This window comes from Botrytis byssoidea (assembly GCF_014898295.1).
Source record: "Botrytis byssoidea strain MUCL 94 chromosome Unknown BBYS_026, whole genome shotgun sequence".
Taxonomy (NCBI): Eukaryota; Fungi; Ascomycota; class Leotiomycetes; order Helotiales; family Sclerotiniaceae; genus Botrytis; species Botrytis byssoidea.
In genome coordinates, this window is record NW_024065867.1 from 127,743 (window position 1) to 152,066 (window position 24,324).

General features: G+C 40.9%; 11 protein-coding genes across 11 annotated transcripts; 5 read left to right on the forward strand and 6 right to left on the reverse strand.

The window, feature by feature from the left end:
• Positions 1–1,060: 1,060 nt before the first annotated feature.
• EAE97_010166 (uncharacterized protein) lies at positions 1,061–3,272 on the reverse strand. The gene is made up of 3 exons (XM_038880681.1): positions 2,611–3,272; positions 2,480–2,551; positions 1,061–2,425 (listed from the first exon to the last, which is right to left on the reverse strand). Exons 1-3 carry the CDS (start codon positions 2,762–2,764, stop codon positions 1,572–1,574), a joined length of 1,080 nt encoding a protein of 359 aa, XP_038728391.1. The 5' UTR covers positions 2,765–3,272; the 3' UTR covers positions 1,061–1,571.
• Positions 3,273–3,524: 252 nt separating this feature from the next.
• On the forward strand, positions 3,525–4,142 carry EAE97_010167 (uncharacterized protein; the record flags this gene model as incomplete). The annotated part of the gene is made up of 2 exons (XM_038880682.1): positions 3,525–3,570; positions 3,634–4,142. 2 exons carry the CDS (start codon positions 3,525–3,527, stop codon positions 4,140–4,142), a joined length of 555 nt encoding a protein of 184 aa, XP_038728392.1.
• A 1,484-nt stretch (positions 4,143–5,626) lies between these two features.
• Positions 5,627–6,223, reverse strand: EAE97_010168 (uncharacterized protein; the record flags this gene model as incomplete). Its single annotated transcript, XM_038880683.1, has 1 exon — positions 5,627–6,223. One exon carries the CDS (start codon positions 6,221–6,223, stop codon positions 5,627–5,629), a length of 597 nt encoding a protein of 198 aa, XP_038728393.1.
• Positions 6,224–7,811: 1,588 nt separating this feature from the next.
• EAE97_010169 (uncharacterized protein) lies at positions 7,812–9,111 on the forward strand (the record flags this gene model as incomplete). The annotated part of the gene is made up of 3 exons (XM_038880684.1): positions 7,812–7,969; positions 8,047–8,598; positions 8,658–9,111. 3 exons carry the CDS (start codon positions 7,812–7,814, stop codon positions 9,109–9,111), a joined length of 1,164 nt encoding a protein of 387 aa, XP_038728394.1.
• A 1,517-nt stretch (positions 9,112–10,628) lies between these two features.
• EAE97_010170 (uncharacterized protein) lies at positions 10,629–11,224 on the forward strand (the record flags this gene model as incomplete). Its single annotated transcript, XM_038880685.1, has 2 exons — positions 10,629–10,829; positions 10,913–11,224. The coding sequence occupies 2 exons, from the start codon at positions 10,629–10,631 to the stop codon at positions 11,222–11,224; spliced, it is 513 nt and encodes a 170-aa protein (XP_038728395.1).
• A 731-nt stretch (positions 11,225–11,955) lies between these two features.
• On the forward strand, positions 11,956–12,252 carry EAE97_010171 (uncharacterized protein; the record flags this gene model as incomplete). The annotated part of the gene is made up of 1 exon (XM_038880686.1): positions 11,956–12,252. The coding sequence occupies one exon, from the start codon at positions 11,956–11,958 to the stop codon at positions 12,250–12,252; it is 297 nt and encodes a 98-aa protein (XP_038728396.1).
• Positions 12,253–13,297: 1,045 nt separating this feature from the next.
• On the reverse strand, positions 13,298–14,688 carry EAE97_010172 (uncharacterized protein; the record flags this gene model as incomplete). Its single annotated transcript, XM_038880687.1, has 3 exons — positions 13,298–13,935; positions 14,043–14,509; positions 14,582–14,688. The coding sequence occupies 3 exons, from the start codon at positions 14,686–14,688 to the stop codon at positions 13,298–13,300; spliced, it is 1,212 nt and encodes a 403-aa protein (XP_038728397.1).
• Positions 14,689–16,265: 1,577 nt separating this feature from the next.
• On the reverse strand, positions 16,266–18,492 carry EAE97_010173 (uncharacterized protein; the record flags this gene model as incomplete). The annotated part of the gene is made up of 3 exons (XM_038880688.1): positions 16,266–18,148; positions 18,218–18,272; positions 18,343–18,492. 3 exons carry the CDS (start codon positions 18,490–18,492, stop codon positions 16,266–16,268), a joined length of 2,088 nt encoding a protein of 695 aa, XP_038728398.1.
• A 1,929-nt stretch (positions 18,493–20,421) lies between these two features.
• EAE97_010174 (uncharacterized protein) lies at positions 20,422–20,908 on the reverse strand (the record flags this gene model as incomplete). Its single annotated transcript, XM_038880689.1, has 2 exons — positions 20,422–20,603; positions 20,716–20,908. 2 exons carry the CDS (start codon positions 20,906–20,908, stop codon positions 20,422–20,424), a joined length of 375 nt encoding a protein of 124 aa, XP_038728399.1.
• Positions 20,909–21,977: 1,069 nt separating this feature from the next.
• EAE97_010175 (uncharacterized protein) lies at positions 21,978–23,537 on the forward strand. Its single transcript, XM_038880690.1, has 3 exons — positions 21,978–22,395; positions 22,450–22,876; positions 22,932–23,537. The coding sequence occupies exons 1-3, from the start codon at positions 22,139–22,141 to the stop codon at positions 23,448–23,450; spliced, it is 1,203 nt and encodes a 400-aa protein (XP_038728400.1). The 5' UTR covers positions 21,978–22,138; the 3' UTR covers positions 23,451–23,537.
• Positions 23,538–23,777: 240 nt separating this feature from the next.
• Positions 23,778–24,289, reverse strand: EAE97_010176 (uncharacterized protein; the record flags this gene model as incomplete). Its single annotated transcript, XM_038880691.1, has 2 exons — positions 23,778–24,148; positions 24,205–24,289. 2 exons carry the CDS (start codon positions 24,287–24,289, stop codon positions 23,778–23,780), a joined length of 456 nt encoding a protein of 151 aa, XP_038728401.1.
• Positions 24,290–24,324: the final 35 nt, after the last annotated feature.

Here is a 24,324-nt window from a genome sequence, read left to right on the forward strand (position 1 = left end):
TGATATGTTGGGGAGTATGGCGAAATCAGTCATCCTGAGGGCATTGCATATTGCGATGAAGGGTCTCAGGGAATGGGGGACATATTTTACGAAGCCGAGTATTGGGTTTCTCGAATAGCAATTATGAATGATCGTCCCCTCACAATACACTTTCACTTTTCTTCCTGGTGAGTATGAACTGTCATAGGTAGGTGGTTTCACTCTTCTCAAAGTTTATGTAATTTTTCGTTGTCATCCGTCTTTTTAACGGCTTCCACGAATTATATTGAAACCTTGACGGACTTTACAATTTGGGCTCTAGATCCGAAAGTTCATTTCTGAGAGCCTGACTATTCCTCAGTCGGAAACAAGGAAGATCGGAAAGGCGTGTCTTCTCACACTCTGGAGTATGCTATCCAATGTTTCATCTGTTTGCCCACCTAATGACGAATTCTTCGCCCGGTATTGTATATCCAAGACATCAGGATGGATTCATAGGAAGGTTGAAAGATTCTGACACAAACAGCTCACTCAAAGTATGAGCTACGTGGAATGGCCTGATTTATCCATACATATGGGATTGGTCAGAATGAACCATGAAACTAGTAGATTTATCTAATATCCAAAATGTCTGAATTAGAAAGGTCCAGCAGGCTCTTTCACTGTGACATTCAACATAACTAGCGATCATCAAACGAAGTTGTGTTACCCACCATGTTTCTTGGCTCTCTCCTGACGTGTACAAGAATGTTCAAGACATACTACCCAAAATTCGTGAAGAAATTTCTACCGACGATCGATTAATTCAGGATTAGATATTCAACCTCATTACCTATCACAAATACTTGTATTACTTACCTACAGTGCTGAATCCGGTAACATGTAGAACTTGTCGATCTTGGATCCGGGACTGTATATATATATACATTACAAGATTATGTTGATAGATCTCGCTTGTGATTTGCTGTCTAAAAAACTTCACAAAGTCCAAAGACAAAGGCAATTTGTACTACATTGTATTGTATAATCTAACTAGCTCCCTAAAGGAACTACCTCTAAGAAATAATGGCCAAGAACACTCTCCTGCACGGATACCCGGATGATTGTCGGCCCGAAGATGCTTTCAGAACTAGGTAATCTCAACCACAACTGCTCTTCTGAAGATCTCAGGAATCATCCCACACACTCTTATTTGTACCATAACAACCCAAAGACACTTGATCCAACCATCAGTTCTATCAAATCCATTTAAGGTGGTTCGATAACTTCAGTAATGGAACTAGTGGCTATATCTACACTTCTCCAGGCTTTGAACATTTGATTTTTGATATTTCTCTCCGGCAATTGTGGATGAGTAGTCAGGAGAATTGGCGTGGGTCTGATAATATATCAGAGTATATTTTTTGCATTGAGCCGTGGATAAGATTTAGTTCTCGCGAAGAGAGAAAGCGAGTGAAATGCCCATGCAGAGGGAGAGACAACGGTATGCAGAACAAAGTGTAGTTGCTTCACTGCCCAACCAGTGTAGAGTTTATGATGAATTCTCAAAGGGTGACTTTTGAAGGAGTCTTCATACAAACATCTGGTTCTCGTCATCTAAATGATCCATTCCAAGTTACTCTGTTTTGAGGTCTGATTGTTTGGGGTGAAGCGAACGACTGGACATGATCCAAGGATCCGATAGATTCAGCATCTTCGTCTTTCTCGGGATCATACTCTCGCTCAATGATATTCGAATCAACCTGATATACTGTTTCGTGATGCTTTGGTCTTACAGTAGGCTCCATTCTTCTTCCCCTACGTTCTTCGGACATTCGAGGAAAACGATCCCTTCGGGAAGCACGTTCAGCAGGGGTCGTGATTTGGGGTCGATAATATGGATTTGGGTCGAGTTGCGGAGGTACATCGAAGCCGTATGTTTGCGGGGGATCAGGTACTTCGTATAAGCGCTGCGAGGGTGGCGGTCGACTGCGATGTCGATCTGGAATACCACGAGCTATGATAGATGTATAGCCAGGAGTGCGAGCATACGGTGGCTGGCTATGTTGCCGAACTTCTGAACGATAGGGGAAATGGATACTCGTGGGAGTTGGTTGTGGTGTCATTGATCTAATAGAGGGAAAGGTTGCTGCCCTAGCGGGTTGCGGCGTCATTAAGCGACCTGGTTGTGTGGAGCTTGGGCGCATAATCTCTTGAGGAACATCGTTTTCAGGGAAGTGCCTATTTAGTGGTAGCCGCTCCGCAGCACTTCTTCCATATGATCTAGGATCGGATTGCCCATCATGCATTCCGTTGAGGTTTACCGACCGATTGGTACGACGTAAGGAGTCTCTAGACATAGACCTCTCTTGAGATGGTATTGGTAGCCGGGGTTTGTCGTCGTCAAGCATGCCATTTGCCTTATCATCCTTGGATTTCACTTCCGCTAGTTGCGCAAGGAGTCGATCTGCTATTACGTTAGTTTGAACTCCAAGTGCTGTGTAACAATCAAACTTCATACCCTCTGGATCTTCTGTTCTCGATCTTTTCCCCATCAAACGCTGGAACTCGAGGGTTTCTTCCAGGGCGTCCGCTATAGTAACGGTCAGCGATAAAGTATGATAAAAGATCATTCGATGCTCGGGAACTAACCAATAGTACGCAGCTCAGCCGCTACATCTCTGCCATTTGAACCAAATCTTTTCGCCGTCATGTTATTGAATTGTTCCTTTCTCTTTTCTCCTTTGGAAGAAAATATAGGAGCCATGTTGTCAAATTTGCTTCGACAAGCCATATTCTCAAGCATAGAAACTGCAGCTCTGAAGAATAACTTTTCTTTAATGAGACGATGGTCGAATTTATATATAACGTATTCGCCAGAAAGCGTCAGATATTTTCCGAATGCAACCCCTCACCCGGATTATTTCGCACGTACACGTCCGCTGCTGTACAGATTTCGTCCACGTTGGTCAACTTGTTGATACCGGGATACTGCCACGCTCTTTATGAGGATTGGTTCGCCCACACCAATAACATGCTACTGGCAATTAGCATATTATCATGCAGGAACATGATCGACGTTCGCTGGAGCATCAGTTCTCTTGGCTTTAATAATGGAAACGTCCCTTCGAAATTTCGAACAAGCTCTACAAGGCATCACAAATCGTGTCGTCTATTTAGGGAGGTATATCGTGAAATTCATGCATATACCCAAGTTGGTTGACATTATAGAATGGAAAAATTCAGATATGAAAGTCTCCCCAGATGCTGGAAATCATTCACCTATCTCTCGGTCAAGTCGGTACCTTACAGGGATGTATGTCTTATTGATTTGGTAAATCACGTGATATGAATTCATCTGCTTCAATGAATATACAATTTGGCGATGTGGAAATTTATTCTACAATCATCAATGTCGACCAGAAGCAGATGTCTTGCCACTAGATCGCTGATTCTACTATCTCCATCCTATCACAGCCAGAATCAAGGAAACCTGCTGCCACGTTGCTTCCCCTTGAAACGTTTTTCCTAGGTCACTCACAGTTCACAAGCTAGACGGGGTAAAGATGGATCATTTTGCACTTGCTTTTCGCCCCGAAGAAAGTCCTCCTGGTAAGTAGCTATTTATTTGCTACCGACGTACTCCAGCGAGTCTTAATAAGTAACCCCATGAAGTCCCTCGCAGACAGGCATCGAATGCCATTCAACCTCAATTGCCTGAATTCGATGAACATACTACCTTGGCAGTCGAAAACTCGAGCGCAGTGAAACACCCTATTGGTAACTCAAGCGTTGTTGGCACAAACTGTGGCGCCTCTGCCTGTGCCGTGGATTCTACTAGCGCACTCTTACCATCTTCTACCCAAAGCCCACTAGGATTTATCAAACCATTATCTGGTCAACCAATCTCGGTCAGAATACCTTCTACCAACGCTGTATGTAAAGCTTGGTGTGAATATACAACGCAGTATTTAACTTACGATCCTACAATAGGCATGCAAGTCTTGCCGATCCCAATCGATCTATTGGCTGAATTCATCATCCAAGACGCCATCAAGGCGGATACGCCCCTACAACAGCTCGCTCATATCTGTTTGGTCAAATACTCTTGCCACGGAAAGGGATCTCGTGAATACGAAGTTGTGAAAATGGTCTGGGAGTTTATTCAAAGAGTTTTACATTGATAAGGCCATAGCTCAGCTTGGTGTTTACTTTGTGTTTTTGAGTATTTGAGCTTATGGAGTCGGCGTTTGGTAGCTTGGACAGCAGGAATATGGTGGAGAGTTCAATTGATCAATGTAGAGGGAGATTTAGGAAATCATTTGGGTATTGGAAGGATTTATTGGTCGTTGGAGGATCCCCGTGAGTTCTTATGGATGGTATTTACTGAGATATTTTATGCTACATTGAGAGACTGGCTGGTCTCGGTCACATTAGCTTACGAATATAATACATGAGATCTGGTATCTACTTCGATAAATTGCATCTAGTGTTGTGAGTGAACTACCTCTCTCTATGATAATCATCCAGGCTATGACTTGTAGTTGAGATATACTAAAATTGTGGATAAAACTCTTCTGTCTAATTTTTAAGAGTGGATTTATATAGTTGTCGTCCTGGCTTCAGGTTTGATAGTCTAGTTGTAGATGTGTATTTGGAGATGCTTTCTGTCAAGGTCGTTTGGATATTGAGTGATTTACATATGAGGATCTTTAGGGGATGTAAAGATGATATGCTCATCGATAATTCTTTGATAGTTGAATAAATAGATAGCACTTGGATATTCACGGAACTGGAAACATTCAAAGTGATGCAGATCTGACTAGAGCAAAAAATATAGAATTTTAGACCCCAAGACAGGTTCTCTAATTATCCTGCTACCTAGCTCAAGATACTCCACACTGACGGATTCTTACCAGCGGATAGATAGTCTAGCAATTGATGAACAACATAAACTTCATCCAATCAAAATGTTCTGATAGCTCGTACTCTCCTGTTCTATAGATGCGGCCCGTCTGGCCGCTACTCAGCCTCTCCCTTTGGGATTTGTTTCGTAGTAACGATTGAACTTCAGTCGATCATGATAACTATTTTAATTTATAGTGAGCATACGTGCTAGGGTTTCAAGTATTGCATTTTATTTCGATCTCACTCAAATTTCTTGTGCTATAGGCCACGCTCTGAGACCCTTCTATCGTTAATTATGGTATTAAAATACGAAGTATTAAGGTGGTGTTTCAAGCATGGCTAGTTTGAATGGATACATCACCACCATACTAACAGAAAATTTCGCTCGCCAATGTCTAATCTTTACCCTCTGTCCATTGGCATCACTATATTCGTAGTTTGTGAACATTTGAGGTTCTTATCTCACGATCTCTCAGAGCTTATCATAGAAAGACAGCATTTTTACTTTATGTAGAAATGGGCAAGAAGCTGAATGTGAAGAAAGTTCTCAATATGAATTTGTGTATGAAAATGATAAAGTAAAAGTGTCCTTTGGTGATGTTGTGAATACTTTCTCAGGATATATATATAGCCAAACTTCCGTATCATTCTACTTGCCCCACAGTAGGAGGTGTCCCAATCGCCAAGTATGTATCAGAGGTCTTCCAAGTTGCTCAAGTCTGTCAATTGATCCTTTGACTCTTAATCAAGCCTTGGCAGTCTACTCGTCTTTGTCTTGAACTATAACCTCTTCCTCCTCGATTACTTCAAACTCTACCAAGTTTGTACAAGGAATCCACAAACGCTGTGTGCTACTCTTCTGATTCCTCCACGTATTTCTTCTGCCCTCTTGTTGCTCCATCTCTTCCACCGTCCCAAAATCCCACCAGAAATTCCATCCCCCTCTATAACATAACTTATATTTTTCGCCCACCTCCATTCCCTCTTCTTGCTCCTCAGTCAGCGCCCACTTTACTTTGAAAGTCCTACTCTCACCAACCGCCAGTGATATGAATTCTTCCTCTTCTCTTTCTATCACGCTGAGTTGCATTTCGTTGAGCTCAAAATTAGAATCTTTTGAGAAGATTGGGAAGCCAAATTCTGTGGGTGTTGGGTTGGAGGGTGATAAATCGATTTCCTCTCCCTCTATTTGTCTTCCATCTTCGATAGAGCTTGGACTCCGTTGTCTCAATATGATCCATCTGCCCATTTTACTGGTCTCTCTTTCGCTTGATGTTAGTCCAAACTCCCGCAGGTCAAAGACCACAGGCAAAGAATTTGGATTTCCAGAGGGGTTCTCGACGTGTCGCTGCGTCATAGTGATCACGTATGGAGAGCCAATGGTGAGAGTAGAGGGTGAGGAGATGACGGAGAAAAGTTGTGGAGAAGCGATGTGTTGGGAATGAGAATAGAATCTTGCGGAGTCAGCGGTGCGGCGGGCTTTTTGTTGTGGAATACGATGAGAGTTTGCTGGGAGGGAGGCGATGTGTGCGTCGAGGAGGTGAATGTAGTCAAACGGAGGTTGGTGGGTGGGGTGGACATTTTGGGTCTCTAAAAAGGTGTTGAGCAGTTGAAATTTGAACCATGGAGATATAGTTACTTGATAGGCTGATTCAGATGAGTTAAGCTGCTGAGTTTATCCTTGGGGATTGCGCATGAAATCAAGATAGATCATGAATTGTGAAACCAGGCTTTGGATTATATTCAATACCACAGTACCGATGAATAATAATAAGCGATAAATAGATGATATTATTGGCTGCGATACAGTATTCGAAAGAGGTGCTTTAAAAATGATGGACCGAATATGAATATAAAAAAGCGGTTGTAAGAACGTCGAACCCCAAAGGCGATAGACAGGGCTTATATGTGTCTCTACTAGAGCGAATCTTAAGTTCTTGCCTCCCTCCTTCCTTAACAAGTAAGATCTCAATGCTCGCTATCATCCTCAAGGAAACAAACTGAGATGTGATCTCATCTTATCACCCGCACGAGGAGTCACACATGAAAACCAATCGGAAGAATTATCCAACAGTTCATGTGGGAAAATTACTCTGAGGTTTCCATGCACCGTAGAGACTGCATCTAGGCACCAATACCAACAATAAAAAAGTGGCTTGATTGGCTAATTTTGGTGGCGTAATCCCAACTGTTGATGTTTCGTTTCAAATTGTTTCAACTGGATTGATGCAGAATCAAGCCCTACCATTACAGGGGGTTGATCACGTTGTGCACGGACTCTCGCTATAGGGCTGTAGGTGTTACATTGTATACGAAGAGCGATTGTTTGGATGAGGTGCTTCTTCTACTGCGTTCTGATGCAGTACATTTCATGTTCCATTGATACCCTCTCTATGTTTCTGAGCTTTATGCTGAGTGTGGGGAGGCTATGTTACAACTTTTTGTGGCTGAAATATATGCCTCGTCTGAGATAAACATCATCTGATCTCTAATTTTATCGCAAGATGTTGCTTAATTTACAATCTCGTCAAAGAAAGGATACGTTGAAAGCAAAAGATATCCTCAATAGTACCTGTATTCTGGATATCCTCAAGGCTGGCTACTACTAATGATGATCAATTAAATCGAAAGTTCCACGATGTGATCCCCAAGAAACTCGACTATTTGTTTCCCATTTACTTGTTTCAATTCGTTGCTGTTGATCTACTTTGCACAATTCATTCCTTCCTACCAACAGATACGCCGTAAATGAGGTGATTATGTTGGCACAAATTGCAACTGTTCTACGAGTCTTGACAGATTGCAATTTTTCAAATCATGAAGTTAAGAGTTGGAACTACGTTGGAGTAGAAATCTGTCTATATAATGACCGAATCTCGTCCAAATGAGTATCTATCAGCATTCTTTACGATTGCATATTTTCATGCAACGCTCCTTTCTCAACGATGTATAGTTTTTCGTTCTCAGTGACACTCATCTTCGCCTACTTGACCTGGCTGGTCGGGCCAGTTACTGCCCACGACGACAAAGACCATGAAAATGAGTATGAACATTCATATGATACGATTGATTCCACTGGGGCCTGGGAGTATCGAAAAAGAGAGTATATATGGCCCCTTTTCATTCATCCGTTAAACTTTGACTTCAAGACACATGAACCTAATCAGAAGTAATTCATAGAACACATCTATTTCCACGCCAATACACCATTGACCCCAGTTGCTCTTCTCGAGATCAGAACCTCAAAAATGCCGAGCTCACTGTCGCTGCTAGCATGGCCTCATACGCCCAAGCAAACCTTGATTCTACCACCGGCGCCCTCTATACCTCTGCTTTCATCCCATCGGATCTCATTTCCGGTGCCAACATTATCACGCAGCTTGCCAACGAATATGGTAATGTTGCCGCTATGAAAGATGGCTCTAACTATCAATTTATTGTCACATGCGATGATACCAGAAAATTTTGTATAGATGGCTATTACGCCTACATGACAGACACTTCGCGGAATTCCGGTACCATGAATCTCTGCTCTGCGTGGTTTGACATCACGGGAACACCGGCGGCCTGCCTCGAAAACCTTCAGAACTTGGTCTCAACAGCGGGAATTCTTTCTGGATGTACGGCGGCATCGCCGAGGTACAGTACTTTAGATGATGTATTGTGGGGAAGAGGGCAGACCCTGCTGCATGAGTGGACTCATACACGCTACTTCACTGGAGGCTCAAGCAAGTAAGGAATTGTTTTCTTTTCAAGTTCTTAGTATCGCGTCACTGACAAATATCTTCAAGAACACTTGACTTTGCGTATGGTGTGCAGGGCTGTCTTAATCTTGCCGCTGGCTCACACTCAATATCCGGAGATAGAGCATGGAGAAATGGAAAAACTGGCAGAGTTCCCAGATGTCCTAGCGATGGGGACCCGGCACAACCAGGCATTTGCGACCCTTATTTATCTATTGACAACGCTGATACACTTTCTATCATAGCAGGTGGGCTTTGGTATAGTGACAAAGCTCAATGCAACCGAGTTCTTCCCATTGGTCGAGTAGCAGCTGCGCCGCCTACCCGTAAACACAAAAGTAAAAGGCAGCACGCAAGTAATGATGAAAACGAAGTTGCCTTGAATCCTCCTTATTATGGAGATGACCTTCCGTCACTGAAACTTGATCCCAACGGCTGTTGTGGGGGATGTGCCCGACACCCACTTCTTCTGGCGCCTGGACTAGCTGCAAAACAGGCATGATCGAATTAGGCGATGCTACAGTCACCGTGCACTTCTATTAGCCGAAACTCCACAAAACGCGTTTTTTCACGCGTTATACTCCCATAATCACATTTTATTATTTTAATTATACTTTCAATTTATAATATATAATATATTGGAGGTATGTAAAATAATCCTTATAAACATTTTATTTTATATATATATAGCAAAATAGTTAGTAAGATAGAAAAAGACTTTAGTTTCTATTGAATTGCAAAGAGCCTTAAACTCTTTTACAAAACTATATAATATATTTTTTTATAAAATCTAATATATAATAATAGTATATATTTATTATATATTAATCAATTTAAATTATATATTGAATAAAACAAATGAATATTATTATAATATATATAATTATTTCCAAAAGCTATATATAAATAGATTATTCAAAAGGTTAAATTTGATTATAATATTAAAACTATTAAAAGGATTTTAATTGAATATAACATAATCAATTAAAAATATAAAAAAAGATTAAAGCTTATATCAATATATATTACTAAACAATTTAAATAGTATTTAACTTATAGAAAATTAATAATTAAAGAATGAAATCTAATTATATAATCAGATAAATACTCTATAGAATGGGGAAGAAAAAAAGATTAGAATAATACTTTTATATTAATTTTTAGAAATAGGATTTAGAAATGATTGAAATATATAATATAAATAAGAATATAAAGATTATATACTAAAAAAAACTTTTAGAATATTGAAAAGAGTAATCTATATATAATGAATAGGGATTTTGAAAATATAAAATATAGATATAATATCAAATCTTATCTTGAGGTTTTTAAAGTTAAAATAAATCCTATTTTTGAAAAACTTGATTTAGGGTATAAATTTATATAGAATAATACTTCTATTTATTGTTTTTATAAGGTACAAAATTAGTTTTAAAAAAAGGAGATTTTTTTATTAAAGAATTAACCTTTTTATTCCCTCAATCTTAATTCTATAGAGTATATATAATAGGCCCTAAAGATAAGAGTATATAAAATGTTTTCTAATATTATTATTAATAAAAACAAATCAAGATATATTTATTAAAGATTAGAAAATTATTTATAAATAGTTTAGAATATATTGAATAAAGAATTATTTAATAATTTAGGAGCTAATATATTTTCTAGAATTAAGGCTTATATTGTAACAAATAGTTAGTATATTAAATATTAATAGATTAAAAATCAACAATAGAATAATTTTTATATATATTAATAATATAAGAATGCATTATTTATTTATTCAAATTTAATAATTTTATAATTCTTAATTGATTTAATATTTAATATTGAAAAAGGGTGGTGCAATATGTGATATTATAAAATAAGCGGGGGGGCGGATATAAGTGGCCTAGTACTATACTTGGCTCAATGATAACTCGCGCAAAGATGGCAAAGTGACAATCAAAGTGACTGATGCACAGTATAATACGACTGATTACTTGGATATGTTTATCCACATGATTGCGTGGACAGCAAATGCAACGGCTACGGGAAATAACTAAGCTTTTAGAATGGGAGGAGATTACTTGGAAAAAGCGAGATTCCAACCCGTCAAATGGGCAACAGGAACCCACCATGGAACGTGGAGGTGCCCACTTTTGCAACATGAATGGATTCTTAGACAAACAGTTTTATGATGGAATCCAGGAGACGGCAAAAATGTGGTTCGAAACAGAGGTGAGTTGAGCCGCCATACTTTTCCATCATTTCATGACCAGATCCTACTTCTCTGGGACTTGGCTTATAGGTAATCTTGGTAGTTTGGCTTTGACCTCGGTGAGCTAGGCAGCTTTGACTCTGCTAGCAGTGTTAATCTTGTTGGAGAGGTGCTCGGTAACAACTTCGACGCCGTCTTTCCTGAGTTCATATGGCTTATAGAGACGGGAGTTAAGCTTGTAGAGATTGCATGTGAAGCAGCAGAGACGTTTAATCCGACGAGACTTTTACTACGAGACTCAGAAATATCGATTGCTGATGAACAGCTTGCGAAAGCTTGGGCAAAGGAGATGAAGAAGGAGAGAATTCTTCCGATGCCAGAACATAAGAAGCGTGAGCTTGGTCTGATTGAGTGAGTCTCCTCGAAAGGCGCTAATTTTCTTATTTTGATTTTTAATATCTATCTGCACATTTCAGATGAGCTGGGCTCTTGCATGATTGAATTTACGAAACAATGCACTATCCTTACTTCGCGGCGCATGTATACTATTCTTATATAACAACCCATTTCTCTACCTTTACCCTCAATTGCGGATTAATGTTTAGAGTTTCGTGACAAAAATCGTGATCAGATTCTTTCTTATTCATTCCAGTCAATGAGAATCTCGCATTTTCTTTCGGCTGTAAATTGAAGGAAGGTCAAAATCACTCATGGAATTCGAATTTTTTGGGATCTTTCAGAAATTAGAAACAAAATTTGCATAGGTATTCTCTTCCATCTCTCTCAACAACTATCCCATTGACATTGATATTTCCATCTGGACTTCGAAACTTCTGATTGGGCACGTCACGTGATCCACTCCCATTTCCACCGCTCAAGAACTCAACGCTAACAATCGAAAAACGTAGTATTTATCCAAACATTATTTTGCTACAGTTTTATGTTCACATAATTTTGAGTTTTCTCCATTTAAATCTGATCTGCAAAACCATCTACCATATGACAAAACAACATTAGAACAATCCCAAATGCTGTTTTTCAAACAATATAAATACGAGCTCCACCCATTTCTCCAACCATCCCCACACACTTCTCATCTCCAACTAGCCAGCCACCAAGAACTAACCTACCCAACTAACCCCCAAAATGTGTCTCTCAATCAAACACATCCACACCTGCGGACACGCAACCTACCACCCACAACCATGTTCCTCCACTGCCAATCCCCCCCACTGTCCCTATTTCGAAGCTCGCGAGCTCGAGATCAGCAGGAATTGTAACCAGTGTTTGTTGGATCAAGGCGCATATCACGGGATCGTCGCAGGACGCGATCGTACGCACGAGGCGGTACGGAGAAAAAAGAGTTTGGTGCGAGAAAGGGGGAAGGTTGAAAAGGGGAAGATCAGGAAGGAGAATGGTGCGGGCTGTTGTCCGGTTATGTGAGGATTTTTTGGGATCTTTATGAGACGGGGAATAGGTTGTTGTTCTGTTGGGTTTCTCGCTGGTCTGTTTTGAGAATAGCTAAATTGATAATAAAATAGTCTTCATAGCAATAAAATCATCTGAATTTACTTGCATGCGATCGTCTAATTCATCTCGCTAAACTATTTAATCTTTGACATCTCGCTTCAACAACTGAATATCTATCATCAACAAATCCTCGCTTATTACAATTTTCCTCAAAAATAAAAAAGCAATCTATGTATCAACGCAATTCAATAAATTAAAAGAGAATAGGAATATCAGAAACTATAACACATAAAAGAATACTTCAACCACTTGATTGAGAAATCTCGGATTCAAAGAAATCATTGCTGCGTTCTTCACCTCCCACTCAGTCTTTTTCTCCCCTTTACATTCCCAACTCCAGTCCTCAAAACTTATTGAAGTTTTGATATTTGACTTATACTCTTTATAATCATCAAATATTATTGAAAGAAAACAATAACGCAACTTTACTTCCAACTACATTTCGTACTGTCCTCATAATGTTCATTTCCACAAAGTAGAAGGTAGATTATTGATTAATAAAGCTCATTTTGAAAATCATACATGTAACATCATACAAATCAATTCCTCTCTCTCCTAACCTATCATCAAAAAACTATCACAATCAAAATCATAAAGATTACAGCCTTTACATCTCTAGCCTGAAGATCACAAAATTAAATTCGAATCTATGATATTCACCCGAGGCAACTCAGAACCAAAAATATACAAGGTACGAAAAAGTTTCGAATTCCTTTTCCTTTTCCTATAATAATAATAATATAAACCATATATACACGAATTCCTCTACTACCAAAAATCTCTCATACTCGAATTCCTATAGAGATTCGCATAAACAAATTCAACACTATTTCCTCCCAATATCCAGATCTCCGAGGCAGAAAATTTAGACATCTAAATCGCGTGGGTATCTGCAAGAGGTTGAAACATAAACTTCCCATTCAGCGAGTTAATGCGAAAAAATCAAAGATATCCAACTCTACGCCTCACACTCATCGTCCCCACTCGAAGCAACTGCTGTACTCGATGCAGCAGCGCTACTAACAATGGGCGAAGCCGAGGACAATGCCGCCACAGGAATACTCAAAGCACGGATAACCGAACTCGACGGCATGTTTGCAGTCGAAGAAACAGGCGTGACAATCGCCGCCGCAGATGAGATCGCAAGCGATGCAACTACTGTTGGGCTTGAAGTTTGAACGGCTGAAGATACGCTGATGCTGGATGTAAAAGCCATAATTGCTACGGAGGAAGAACCCGAAGCACTAGAACTAACACTCACACCACCCTGAAAAAACGACCCCGCCATCTGTTCCGCCACCCCCTGCGCGACCAATTTCTGAATCGCCTGACCGGGATGCAAATCATTGTACCAAAGACAGGTCGTTCCATCTGCATCAAAACAGGTTGCATTCGTAGCGCCATAGGTAGCTGGAGCGTCGAGAGCTGTATTGAATGGAACTTGGGTGTCGGAAACATAGGTCGTGGATCCGGAATTTGCGATTTCGAAAGCGGAGACGCGGGTGCTGAGTTCGGTGTTGTAGGCGCTGATGACGGTTGCTTCGGAGGAGGTAACCGAGTCGCCGTAGGCGAGCATCATAGGAGATTTATCGATGGCTGGGAGGGGAGTTAGAATGGGAGGGCTCGGATTGATGGATTCACAGGCGAATGATTCTCATTGTCTAGGAAGTTTGTAGGGTGAATGAGGAATTCATGTAACTCACGAGGACAGTTCAGAAACAAAAAATTTCTCCCTCCAGCATCATACACCTGTTGCACTTGTGCGAAATAGCTATCAAAAATCGCAGTAATGGCATTTGTCTTATTGGCCAGCCAATACGAATTCCCAATATCATTGACCCCAAACCAAAACGCAAAAAGCGAGTTATCCGCCGTCCAAGGAGCATCCGTCGGAGCCGGCGAGAGATGATCCACGAATTCCGCGGTTTGATTAACCAGAGTCAAGACGGTATTTTCATAGGGTGCAACAATGTTGGCATCGACAACCGCACCACCGTATGCGAAATTGTATGAGAGGATAAGCGAGGAATTGTAGGTTTCGACCAGGTGACCAATCCAATTGATGCCATTGTCGCTGGTGTAGCCTGGGAATGCGGGATTCCCGAATGGATTTGTAGCGGACGGTTGTGTGCTGGTGATGTCGAAACCGGTTTGGGAATAGGAATCTCCGCTGGTGTTGTTAACATCTATATACATAGATCACTTATCACTGATTGAGAGTTGGGGTAAAGTATATACATACAAGGAAAAGAGATACTTGGCATCAGCCGTTGCACGCGACGTGAACGATTTAATAGGAGAAGCGAAAGTGGAGCCAACCAGGGCCAACAAAGCAACGCGATTCATCATGATGTTAAAGAAAGTAAAGATGAAGTCTTCATATATAATCGAAAACATGCAGGAAACGGAAATCAAACGAAATACAAAAATCAATCGCTCACCATATATACAGAGATGGGAATGGATTAATATATATAAACATCTCCATCCAATGAAGTAACGTGAGAGGATTCCCACCGAGAGAAAGAATACACCCGATCGATTAATGATCACAGGTGTAGCAAGGAAGTCACAACCAGCAGTGAACTGGCCAATCAAGAGAGTGTTGCACATATATAAACATCCAACATTGTGTTTGAGAAAAACAGAATGTGGTCTGTGAGAGTGAGATACAAATGAAGTACATCAAGTGGATAATATTGTTATTACTATTACATGCTTTTGAAGATTCCGTTCTCCTTATCACGTTGACATGCGGATTTTTGGTACCGAGGTGTGTATCGTATATCGTGCATCAAGGAACAAAAGTTTCGATACTCGATCCATCTATCTGAGATGCTAATCTAATAAGCTTAGGTACCTACCTAGATGAACATACGACAATTGCAAAGATATCACTCATCACAAACTCTCGAAATCCCTTCCTCCCAAGAAGCAGTGATAGCGAAAACCCAACATTCCCCAAATCTTTTTCAAGTCAAACAATACACTTTCCAATCTGATCCCAACAACAACCATCCTCCCATGAACCCATCCTCCCATCAACCCATCAACATATCAAAACATCAACTCATCCCCTCCCATATTCCCACACCCCATCAACACCTTCTTCTTCAATCTATTAAATCCAACAAATATCACATCTCAAAATCATATAACCCCTCATAAAATGCAAGGCTAACCCTAAAAATTACATATCACGTGATCTTTACATTCCCGTCACAACAACTTCCGCGCCACTTCTACCAAGCTCAAATATTGCAACAGCATAGGAAACAGCGTGATAAGTCTCAGAGTCTCAGAGTCTCACGAAAACAGTTCAAATTTTTGACTCATAGTATCGATATAATAAAGTATTTAAAACTGTGTATATATATCGTTGTTTGATGTTCAAAATCTCTCCCGTTGTCCCCCTTTCAATTCCCTTTCAATTCCCACGACTAACCACCCTACTAATTCGATCTATCTACCACAGGATTAAAATATTAGAATCTAAAGATTATATATTAACCCTCATCTTCATTTTACTGCCCTCATCTCCTATCCATCCGAATCCTATCCACAATCTCCTTCCCAAACAAATCCCGTTCTACCAATTTTGAACCTTCAATCCTCATAATAGATATAAGAGATTCATTAACCATTACAGAAGATCCCCCAGATCCCCTTCAAATCCATCCTGAATATCTCGCCCATACCATGCACACAGAAAGTAGCCCATCCATACCATTCCCAAACCCCGAAAAGTGAACCCCAATGTAACCCATATATAACAAACTCCTCAAAATCCCGTTCGTACTATGATTGGAATCTCCTTGTATACAACCCAAAGCTTCAAATCCTAAACCCATATGCCGATATCCAGTTTTTCAATTCATACACAATCATTTCTTTTGTACAAGTCTCTCCTTCTCTTCAATTATCTTCTAACTCCACCCACCTGGAATGTTCACAGCAATTGAGTGAAAAGACTCGGTATTCTCTTTGGTAAGAGTAGGTCTCTCAGCTGAGCGTGCGTTATCGAGGATTTCGATCTTCTCGTTGAAGTTTGAGCTTTCGTTTGCTGATTTAATTGCTGCGTGCTCTTCCTCGACCTGTTCATGAGAGTCTGATTCCTCTGATTCAACATCCTCCATGAGGACAGGAGCTTGTTCGAAACTCAATCTTTTGGGGCTGAAAGGAAGTGGTACCATGCTAGCTTGAGATTGCTCGAAGCTCTTTCTATTTGGGCTAAAAGGGAGTGGTGTCATGCTGGCTTGTTCTAAGCTACTTCTCTTGATATTGTTGCTCTCAACACCATGTACATCGACCTCTTCGAAACCTTCTTTCGATGAACTTCTATCACTGTTTAGGGTAACCATAGAAAATTTGCTGTTCCTCAATGAATTCCTGGGGGGTAATGGTGGTGGCGGACCTCTCTTTGGAATGTTCACAACACCACCTCTTGCCTTGATTGCTTGGGGAATAATCACTGTAGCTTGTGCTGAAGCAGCTTCGAAAACGACCGGTTCCTCTTCCTCAAAATCTTCATCGTCGTCTGAAATATCATCCATTGAGTTGAATGAGTCCTTTGAATCCTTTCGTCTCTCATCGGTTTCCTCGGTAATTAGAGGGCTACCGTTCATTGTCGTACCGTCGAATTCTTGACTATGGTTCAAGCTCTGATATGGTCCGAGATCAATTTTCGTGTAGTCGACTTCTTCCGGTTCCAATACAATTGCCTTTTCATCTTCTTCTATAATCTTGTTGTCTTCACTGTAACTCGGACTAGTGCTTGGTGATAATGTGCGAGGTGATCGGATTGAAAGTGAATCGTCTGTTTGCGTGCCCATTTCAGTAGTCTGCGTTCCTCGATCCGTGCTTGTCCTTGTTTTCCCTGACATGTAACTTTCCCTATTGCTCCTTGCACCCTGAGTGTCAAAACTTCGTCTGTTGAATCTGGTGAAGATCGGACTTGATGGAGATGGGTTGTATTCAAATTGTGAACTGACTGGTCGAGCCTTCGTTCCCGCTTCGCGAATCTCGAATCCTGCATCCTCTAACGCCAATACCCCGAAAGGGTCTGGATCATCTGGTTCAGGGATGCCAAAGGTTGGTATCATCGAGGTAGGTGCTTGTAAATCCACATCACCAGGTGATGGTTCATCTTTCAGTTGATCTAACAAGTTTGTATCCACATCTAGCTTGCCTTCTGCGGCCTTGATTGTTTCCATAAGTAATTTCGTTTCAAAAGGTGCATTTCGAACCTTTCCAGCCAAGATATCTGCGACTCCAATTCGTTGTCCGTAAAATCGCTCGTTCTCATCTGTTCTTTCGATGATAACCGTCCCGTCTACCTGCACACCTGCGTAGAAGCCACGGGACTTTAAGTAAGTGAATATTGGCTTATTAGCTTGTTTCCAGTTTCCATCGTTTTCTAAAACTCCCCCAACTCCAATGGGACCTGCCACAGCACTAATCTCTCCTCCTAAGGTTGCTCTTATTTTCGTGAAGGATTCGAGAGTTTTGCGATTATTGATAACAACAACACAATCATAAATATCGACACCGACCAGAAAGCCCAGCCCTGCAGTATGTAAAAGAATTCCAGAAGGGGGCGACCATGTGCCATCTTCTTTCCTCGCAATTAATATTCCAGATCCTCCGGCCCCCGAAATCCATAAGCCTGTTCGCATAGTTGTGAATATGGCCAAACCGACAGCATTTTCAATAACCTTTTGTGGAATCTTCTTCAAAATTCTTTGTTTGGAGTTCGCATTCGGACCAGCTTGGGTAGATGATCGATCTTCATCGGTATAAAATCCATCCCCTACAACGTAGTCATGTCAGCGAGGAAACTCAAGAGAAATGGAATGAGAAGGAGGCCGCAAGTACTCACTACAGAAAGTTTTCAAAATCCGAGCAGCTTTGTCGCATTCCTTGTCTAAAGAAGTCTATTTTTCCTCATTAGCATCTTGAAATCCAGACTCTGAAGAATGTACATGAGAAGGAAGCAAAACTTACGGGCCAAAATGCTTCGGAACCAATTTTGTTTGTTAATCTATTGACCGGAGCACCCAGTTTATCTGCCCACGCCCAAGTCTTATCAAAACTTTTCTTACTGGTGGTTTTCGTCCTATCCCATGATGGGAGCCATGAAACTGCTCTTTGCATTTTTAATCTTTCGTCTGGTTGATTTCGTAAATACCTAGTATGTTGTGCGAGAAGTTCCTCCGTTTAGGCTATTCGAAGTGGGATGGGAAAATGTGATTAATGATGACGACAGTCTATGCGTAGGTGGGTAAAGGAAGAAGAACCCTTTCATTGTCGTTCTTCAAGGGAAACAAAAACGAGAGAGTCCAGGAGGGATTGAGGGGTTTTGAATTCCTTCTTCTTTTCTTTTGACTTTGCCCTCTTCCTGCAGAAACAATAATAAGAATAATAATAATAATGTCCCAAATTAGGTCAGGGTCAATTAATGATTTGGGGTCATGAAAATGAATCGTGATCGGTCGTTGTTGTTAAAAAGTGCTAGTCAAGCCAACGGTATCTACGGAATGAAATTTCGAGGCTTGACAGGAACGAAGTAAGTTGGTACAATTGTGTAGTCTTGTAGTAGTCTTGTAGTAGTCTTGTAGTAGTCTTGTAGTAGTCTTGTAGTAGTCTTGTAGTCTTACAAGTGCTCTTACTCGAGTAGGTAGTTAGTGAGTTGCCCAGGTACAGTTCCAAGTTCCTAGTTCCAACTTGCAAGCCCTTGGATGCGTGCGGGCTGAGTAACTGTCCTATTAGTTTCTGTTTTTGCTTTTCGATGCTTCTTCCTAGGGTGCTCTCCGATCGCCAATCAATTCCACGTATCCGAACGAAAGTTTGCGGAAGAGGCGGGCGAGATCCAAGGACAATATAGTGATGTCCGAGCATACATAAGAGTACCGGAAGCTAGGAAGTGGCTGGTAAGATTACGATGGGAATTCCACGCTATGCGATGTATGTTAAGAAATCGGTAGAAAAGGAAAGTTCATAGGAGAAAAGCAAGAAGAAAGAAGAAGGGAAAAAAGTAAAATTCAGCTAGATTGAAAAATCAATTAGTCTAATTCAATTCCATATCACAGTTTCTTTGTGGCCCCAATCACTCGGTCTATAATATCTTCACAATATATCTCAATCTATCCATATTTTTGGAACATTCCAATTTTATTTATTATTTATTTTCCGTTACAGAAAAACGAAACAAATTGGAGAAGAAATTTCCCTACCAATGGAATCCCTCATCTCCAATTAACCTAGGGGTGTTCAAGGGCGTTGTCAGTATATTCGTTCTAGAGAATGTTTCTGATCTTTCAAAGACATGGGGTTCCTTGATGTCCAGGAAAGGCTGACTTCATCACCAGGTTTGTTTGCCCAGGCATGTCAAAAATTTCACGATTAATCTGGAAGCTTACCATTACCACTCTTACCACGAGGGAAGTGGGCTCGGTGGGACAAGGTGAGTTGGCTAACAGAGAGGTCCTTGTATACTCTATGAATTCGTACCTAATGTTGTCATGGGAAATGCAAAGAAGCATAGAAGTTGATCTCAGATACGAAATATATATACCTAGAGAGTAGAGCGAGTCCCTTTCTTTTCTTGGTAGAAGAGATCTTTATTTTACTAATAATGCACTCATTGTTTTCAACTCGACTTTGATTTCTGGTCAACTGCATCTGCATCTGCATCTGAAAAGGAGAAAAAGGGTCACAAGTGAGAAAGAATGTTGACGATGGGGTCCAAAGGGGCCATACATTCATTCACTGGTCACTGGGTAGCAATGGGGTCTGAAATTTGTAGGAAACTCCTGCATCTTGTGATTGTTGTGTATTGTAACGCCGTCCCACGTTCGCCTTGGATATCCTTTTCTCTATCAGTACAGTTCATCCTATCGTTACACCTAAAACCCCAAATCATAAGTCATAGCCGACTTCTTATTTACGAGACTAATCGAGCAAGCCGACTGAACCCCGCATTCATAAACCAACCGCTTTTCTTTCCGTAAATTTCGTAATATTCGTAATCGATAGTTCGTTACGTCGTCACACTAAAGGAGACTCCGTCGATAAATTTTATCCTTAAAAGAGTGTTCCAGTTAATCCTTCTCCGCCAGATTTCAATCCTCCGACCAATCCATCTCCACAAGAGTCGGCCCCTCCTAAAATTCCATTCGCAACGCCCTCTCCGTTTGTCTTCAATCCGCCAATGGGTCCTTTGCCTTCTCTAACTTTTTGTGCTTGCTGATTACCCTTTAAGTCACCTACAAAAACACGTCATTAGCATTAATCAATTATAAATGGTCCGAAGACTGAAGAAACACAAGCAAGGAGTAGACTCAATGGTCAACATGCAGGGGACATGAAGCTACTTACTTGCGAGGAAATCTGTTCCTTCTTGAAGTCCTTGAAGTCCCATCTTCTTTGCTTCAGCCTTGGCCTTGAATTTGAATGCGAAGACGCCCAATTCCTCGATGTAATCATCGAGAAGTCCCATGGCATAGGCACCTCCGACGAGAACAACGATTGTTGTGATAGTCGCAAGGACGACATAAAGGGTATTGGCCATGTTGGATGTTTGAAAAGTGGTATCAAAAGTTAAAAGGAGGATGTTACTGGTTTTGTGGGCGATTTGAATGGGTGTAATTGATTATTCTGCGCAAGAAGGGTTCTGTTGATGGAATGAAGGAATAGGAAATAATAAATAGATCTTGATACATATTATATATATTCAAACCAAACCTACCTTTCCATGCCCATCAACCTGCCTGTCCTCTTATTCTTTGTTGCTGCATATGACGTTTTACTGATTTTTGGAAGTGAATATAGTACGCAGGAACAAGTTTATGTGGATATTCCTCTTTCAAAAGCAGGTTGTTCATAAGGAATGTTGGCCCATAAGCCCAGTAAACCAGTAAGCCAGTAAGTTGAAGTCAGACTTTGCAGTGATTCCCTGATCATTATTTTTGAGAAACTACTCGTGTGGCCAGAAAGTATGCAACTTCTACCTCAATAGGATTAAGCCACTGTGGGGAAGCTATCTAGTGCTTTAAAGGGGCACAAATCAATGGAATTTGTGCTGAAAGTAGTAGGGCTTCAATATAAGCGAGCCATTCAATAGATTCATTTTTCCAAATCTCCATTTAATATAGTGGGATTGAAAGAATCAGTGGATTCCATTGGCCCACTAAAGCCGATATAGCGTATTTAGCGCCGGAGTTGCATACTTTCTGGCCGCACGAGTACAAACAAGATACAATGACACAAGAGTTGACGTTGGCGATAAATCATTTGATGAAGGGGTAATTTCAAAGCTTGCGATGAATTGATGCGCCAACCTCAAAACCGTTAGCTTCCATATTTGTCCTAGGTCACGTGCACTTCGTCTAATCAGATCTCACACTCTCATGAGTTTCTAATCAAGTACCACTGAGATTTAACTACTATTCAATTAAATTTATGTAATTTATAGTACTTTGAGCTTCAACTAATCAGTCTAATTACTAGAAGATCAATTTTACTAGGTAGGTAAACTTTACCATGTTTTTATGCTTCTGGCATCACTTAGTAATACACATGCAACGGTCTTACATCCACCAGCGATCTCACGTTAGTAAAATATGGGTCTGAGCCGCTGAGGATTGTCACCTTGTCAGACAGGGGGAAATCCCAACGACACTTTCTGTAATGTTGTCGAGACATTCTGATACAAACTCTTTTTCAAAACCGAAAACTCTATATATAAGGTTGCATACCGATAGCTTCCGGGGAAATTAATGAACCTTCACAGTCGTGCATAATGGGCTCCAAAACAATCATTCTAGGAGCACTGACTGTCCTTTCCGCTGTCTTGTATCAAACAATCCTGAAGGATTGGTTGTACCTCAATTTCGGAGTAGGACGAACTCATAACAAGCTCGAAGATTATCCGTTTACATGTCGACGAGTAGAGCATCCGCTTTTAGAATCTTGCGAAGATCTCTTTCTTGATCACGAGGATCGTACGTTGTATGCGGCATGTTCGACAATTGCAAGTCGACGAGGCTGGGGTCCGGGGTAAGTCAATACATTCTACGTCTGTAATGCACGACATACTTACAAAATTCCCAGGGGAAATCTTTATAATATATCCCAAAGAACCTTGGAAGATCACGTGTCAGTACTTAAAATTGATGAGCCAGGAGAGGATGGACTTTATGGATTACACACACTAGAGGTTTCAGGAGAATATCAGGGGGTGGATAGTCATAAGTCTATTGATGTCCATGGATTTGATGTTGAGTTCTTGTCCGATTCCCGATTGAGGTTTTGGATGATCAACCACAGACCAGCAATTGATGAATCTGGCAATTTTCTCGATGCTACAAAAGTAGGAGCGAATTCTACCGTGGAAGTTTTCGACTTGGTTCCTGGATCTAAAAAATTGGAATTCGTCAAGACCGTTGCCAATCCAATCATCAAAACTCCAAATAACATTGCCGCGACCGGAGATGGTGGTTTTGTATTTACTAATGATCATTCTACTAAAACTGGGCTTGTAAGTAGACCTATATCATTAATACGTTAGTCCAGGCTTGCTCACCAATCTATAGCTTCGCTCATTAGATATGTTTTTTGGAGGAGGAAATATCGCTGTGTGCGGGTCTGACAATCAATGTCATTCTGGTCCCTCTAATCGAATTCCCAATGGCATTGTTCGAGGACAAGATGGCCTCTTTTATGTCGCCTCAACCCTTAGAGGAAAAGTTTTCGTCTACGCTTTAGAAGCCAACAATACATTTACTCAAATCGACGAAATTGATCTGCAAATGCCATTGGACAATCTATCCGTAGATGCTAATGGCGACATTTTGGCAGCCGCTTTTCCAGATGTACTCAAGCTGGTAAAAGCGATGGATGATTCTACAATCAATGTTCCCGCTACGGCTTTCAGGATTCGAAAATTTGATACCGAGGATGGAGGGTGGAGATATGTGGTTACTAAAGTTTTAGAGGATATTCAGACCAGTGTTCTGTCGGCTGCTACTTCGGTTGTACATGATCCTAAAACGGGGAGGTTGTTTTTTGGTTCTCTCACGACGTCGTTTGTTGTCGTGTGCGATAGGGCTTAGAGTTACTTATCCGCATTGATTGTAAAGTTAGAACTTAAAGACGCAATCAATCAATCAATCAATTAACTAGGTTTCATGTTGATAAGCCGATATTCTTATATTGTTACCCATTTCCAGATGTGCTATACATCTCGATCCTCATCATCCCAAAAGTTCCTAGCTCCCCCTTTCAAAATCCAAGTTGGATAAAAATCCCCCTCAACTCACAATCACATATATACATAGAAACCCTTCCTTTCCCAATACCGAATCCCAAAAACACAAATTTCCAATCCCCTTCCCAAACCCAATATCCACAAAGCAAACAACGCCCCCCCCCTCAAAAATCTACATAAACCCCTCCAACGGACTCCCCAAAATAAAATCTTCCACAGGACTGGCCACCAAATCTCGCGTCGTGAGCAAAAGTCCCATATTCCGATGCTGATGAATCGAAATTAGGGAATCGATGCTTGTTGTGATTGATATTTTGGGGGCTGTTTTGAGTGCGGTTGATGAGAATGGAAAATTGGAGAATGTGTTTGAGGAGGTGGTGGGGGGTTGGGGTGTTGGGGGTTTGGAGTTTGAGTATGATGCTGATGCTGATGCTGATGCTGATGTGGAGGATTGGAGAAGTTTCGGGGAGGAATGGGAGGATGTGGGGCTGGGATTGGGTGTGGAAGTGGAAGTGAAAGTGGAAATGATAGCTTGAGATGGTTCTAGGAGGGGAGTTAGTGAAAACATGGATGAAGATAGACGTGTGAAGGCATCTTACGCTTTAACATATTTCCACCCATATATTCCATCTCCCTGTCATGTGAAAACCCTGAATCCTCATTATCCCACGAAGAACTCTCCATGTCGTTTTTGCTAATCGATATTTCTCAACAATGAT

What these genes read in the sequence shown, in the direction of transcription:
- EAE97_010166 (XM_038880681.1), bottom strand. Translation starts at nt 2,764, where the DNA reads ATGCTTGAGAATATGGCTTGTCGAAGCAAATTTGACAACATGGCTCCT. An exon ending in GGCTGAGCTGCGTACTATTG is followed by an intron (nt 2,552 to 2,610) that starts GTTAGTTCCCGA and finishes CCGTTACTATAG; the next exon opens with CGGACGCCCTGGAAGAAACC. An exon ending in GAGAACAGAAGATCCAGAGG is followed by an intron (nt 2,426 to 2,479) that starts GTATGAAGTTTG and finishes ACGTAATAGCAG; the next exon opens with ATCGACTCCTTGCGCAACTA.
- EAE97_010175 (XM_038880690.1), top strand. Translation starts at nt 22,139, where the DNA reads ATGGGCTCCAAAACAATCATTCTAGGAGCACTGACTGTCCTTTCCGCT. An exon ending in CGACGAGGCTGGGGTCCGGG is followed by an intron (nt 22,396 to 22,449) that starts GTAAGTCAATAC and finishes CAAAATTCCCAG; the next exon opens with GGGAAATCTTTATAATATAT. An exon ending in ATTCTACTAAAACTGGGCTT is followed by an intron (nt 22,877 to 22,931) that starts GTAAGTAGACCT and finishes ACCAATCTATAG; the next exon opens with CTTCGCTCATTAGATATGTT.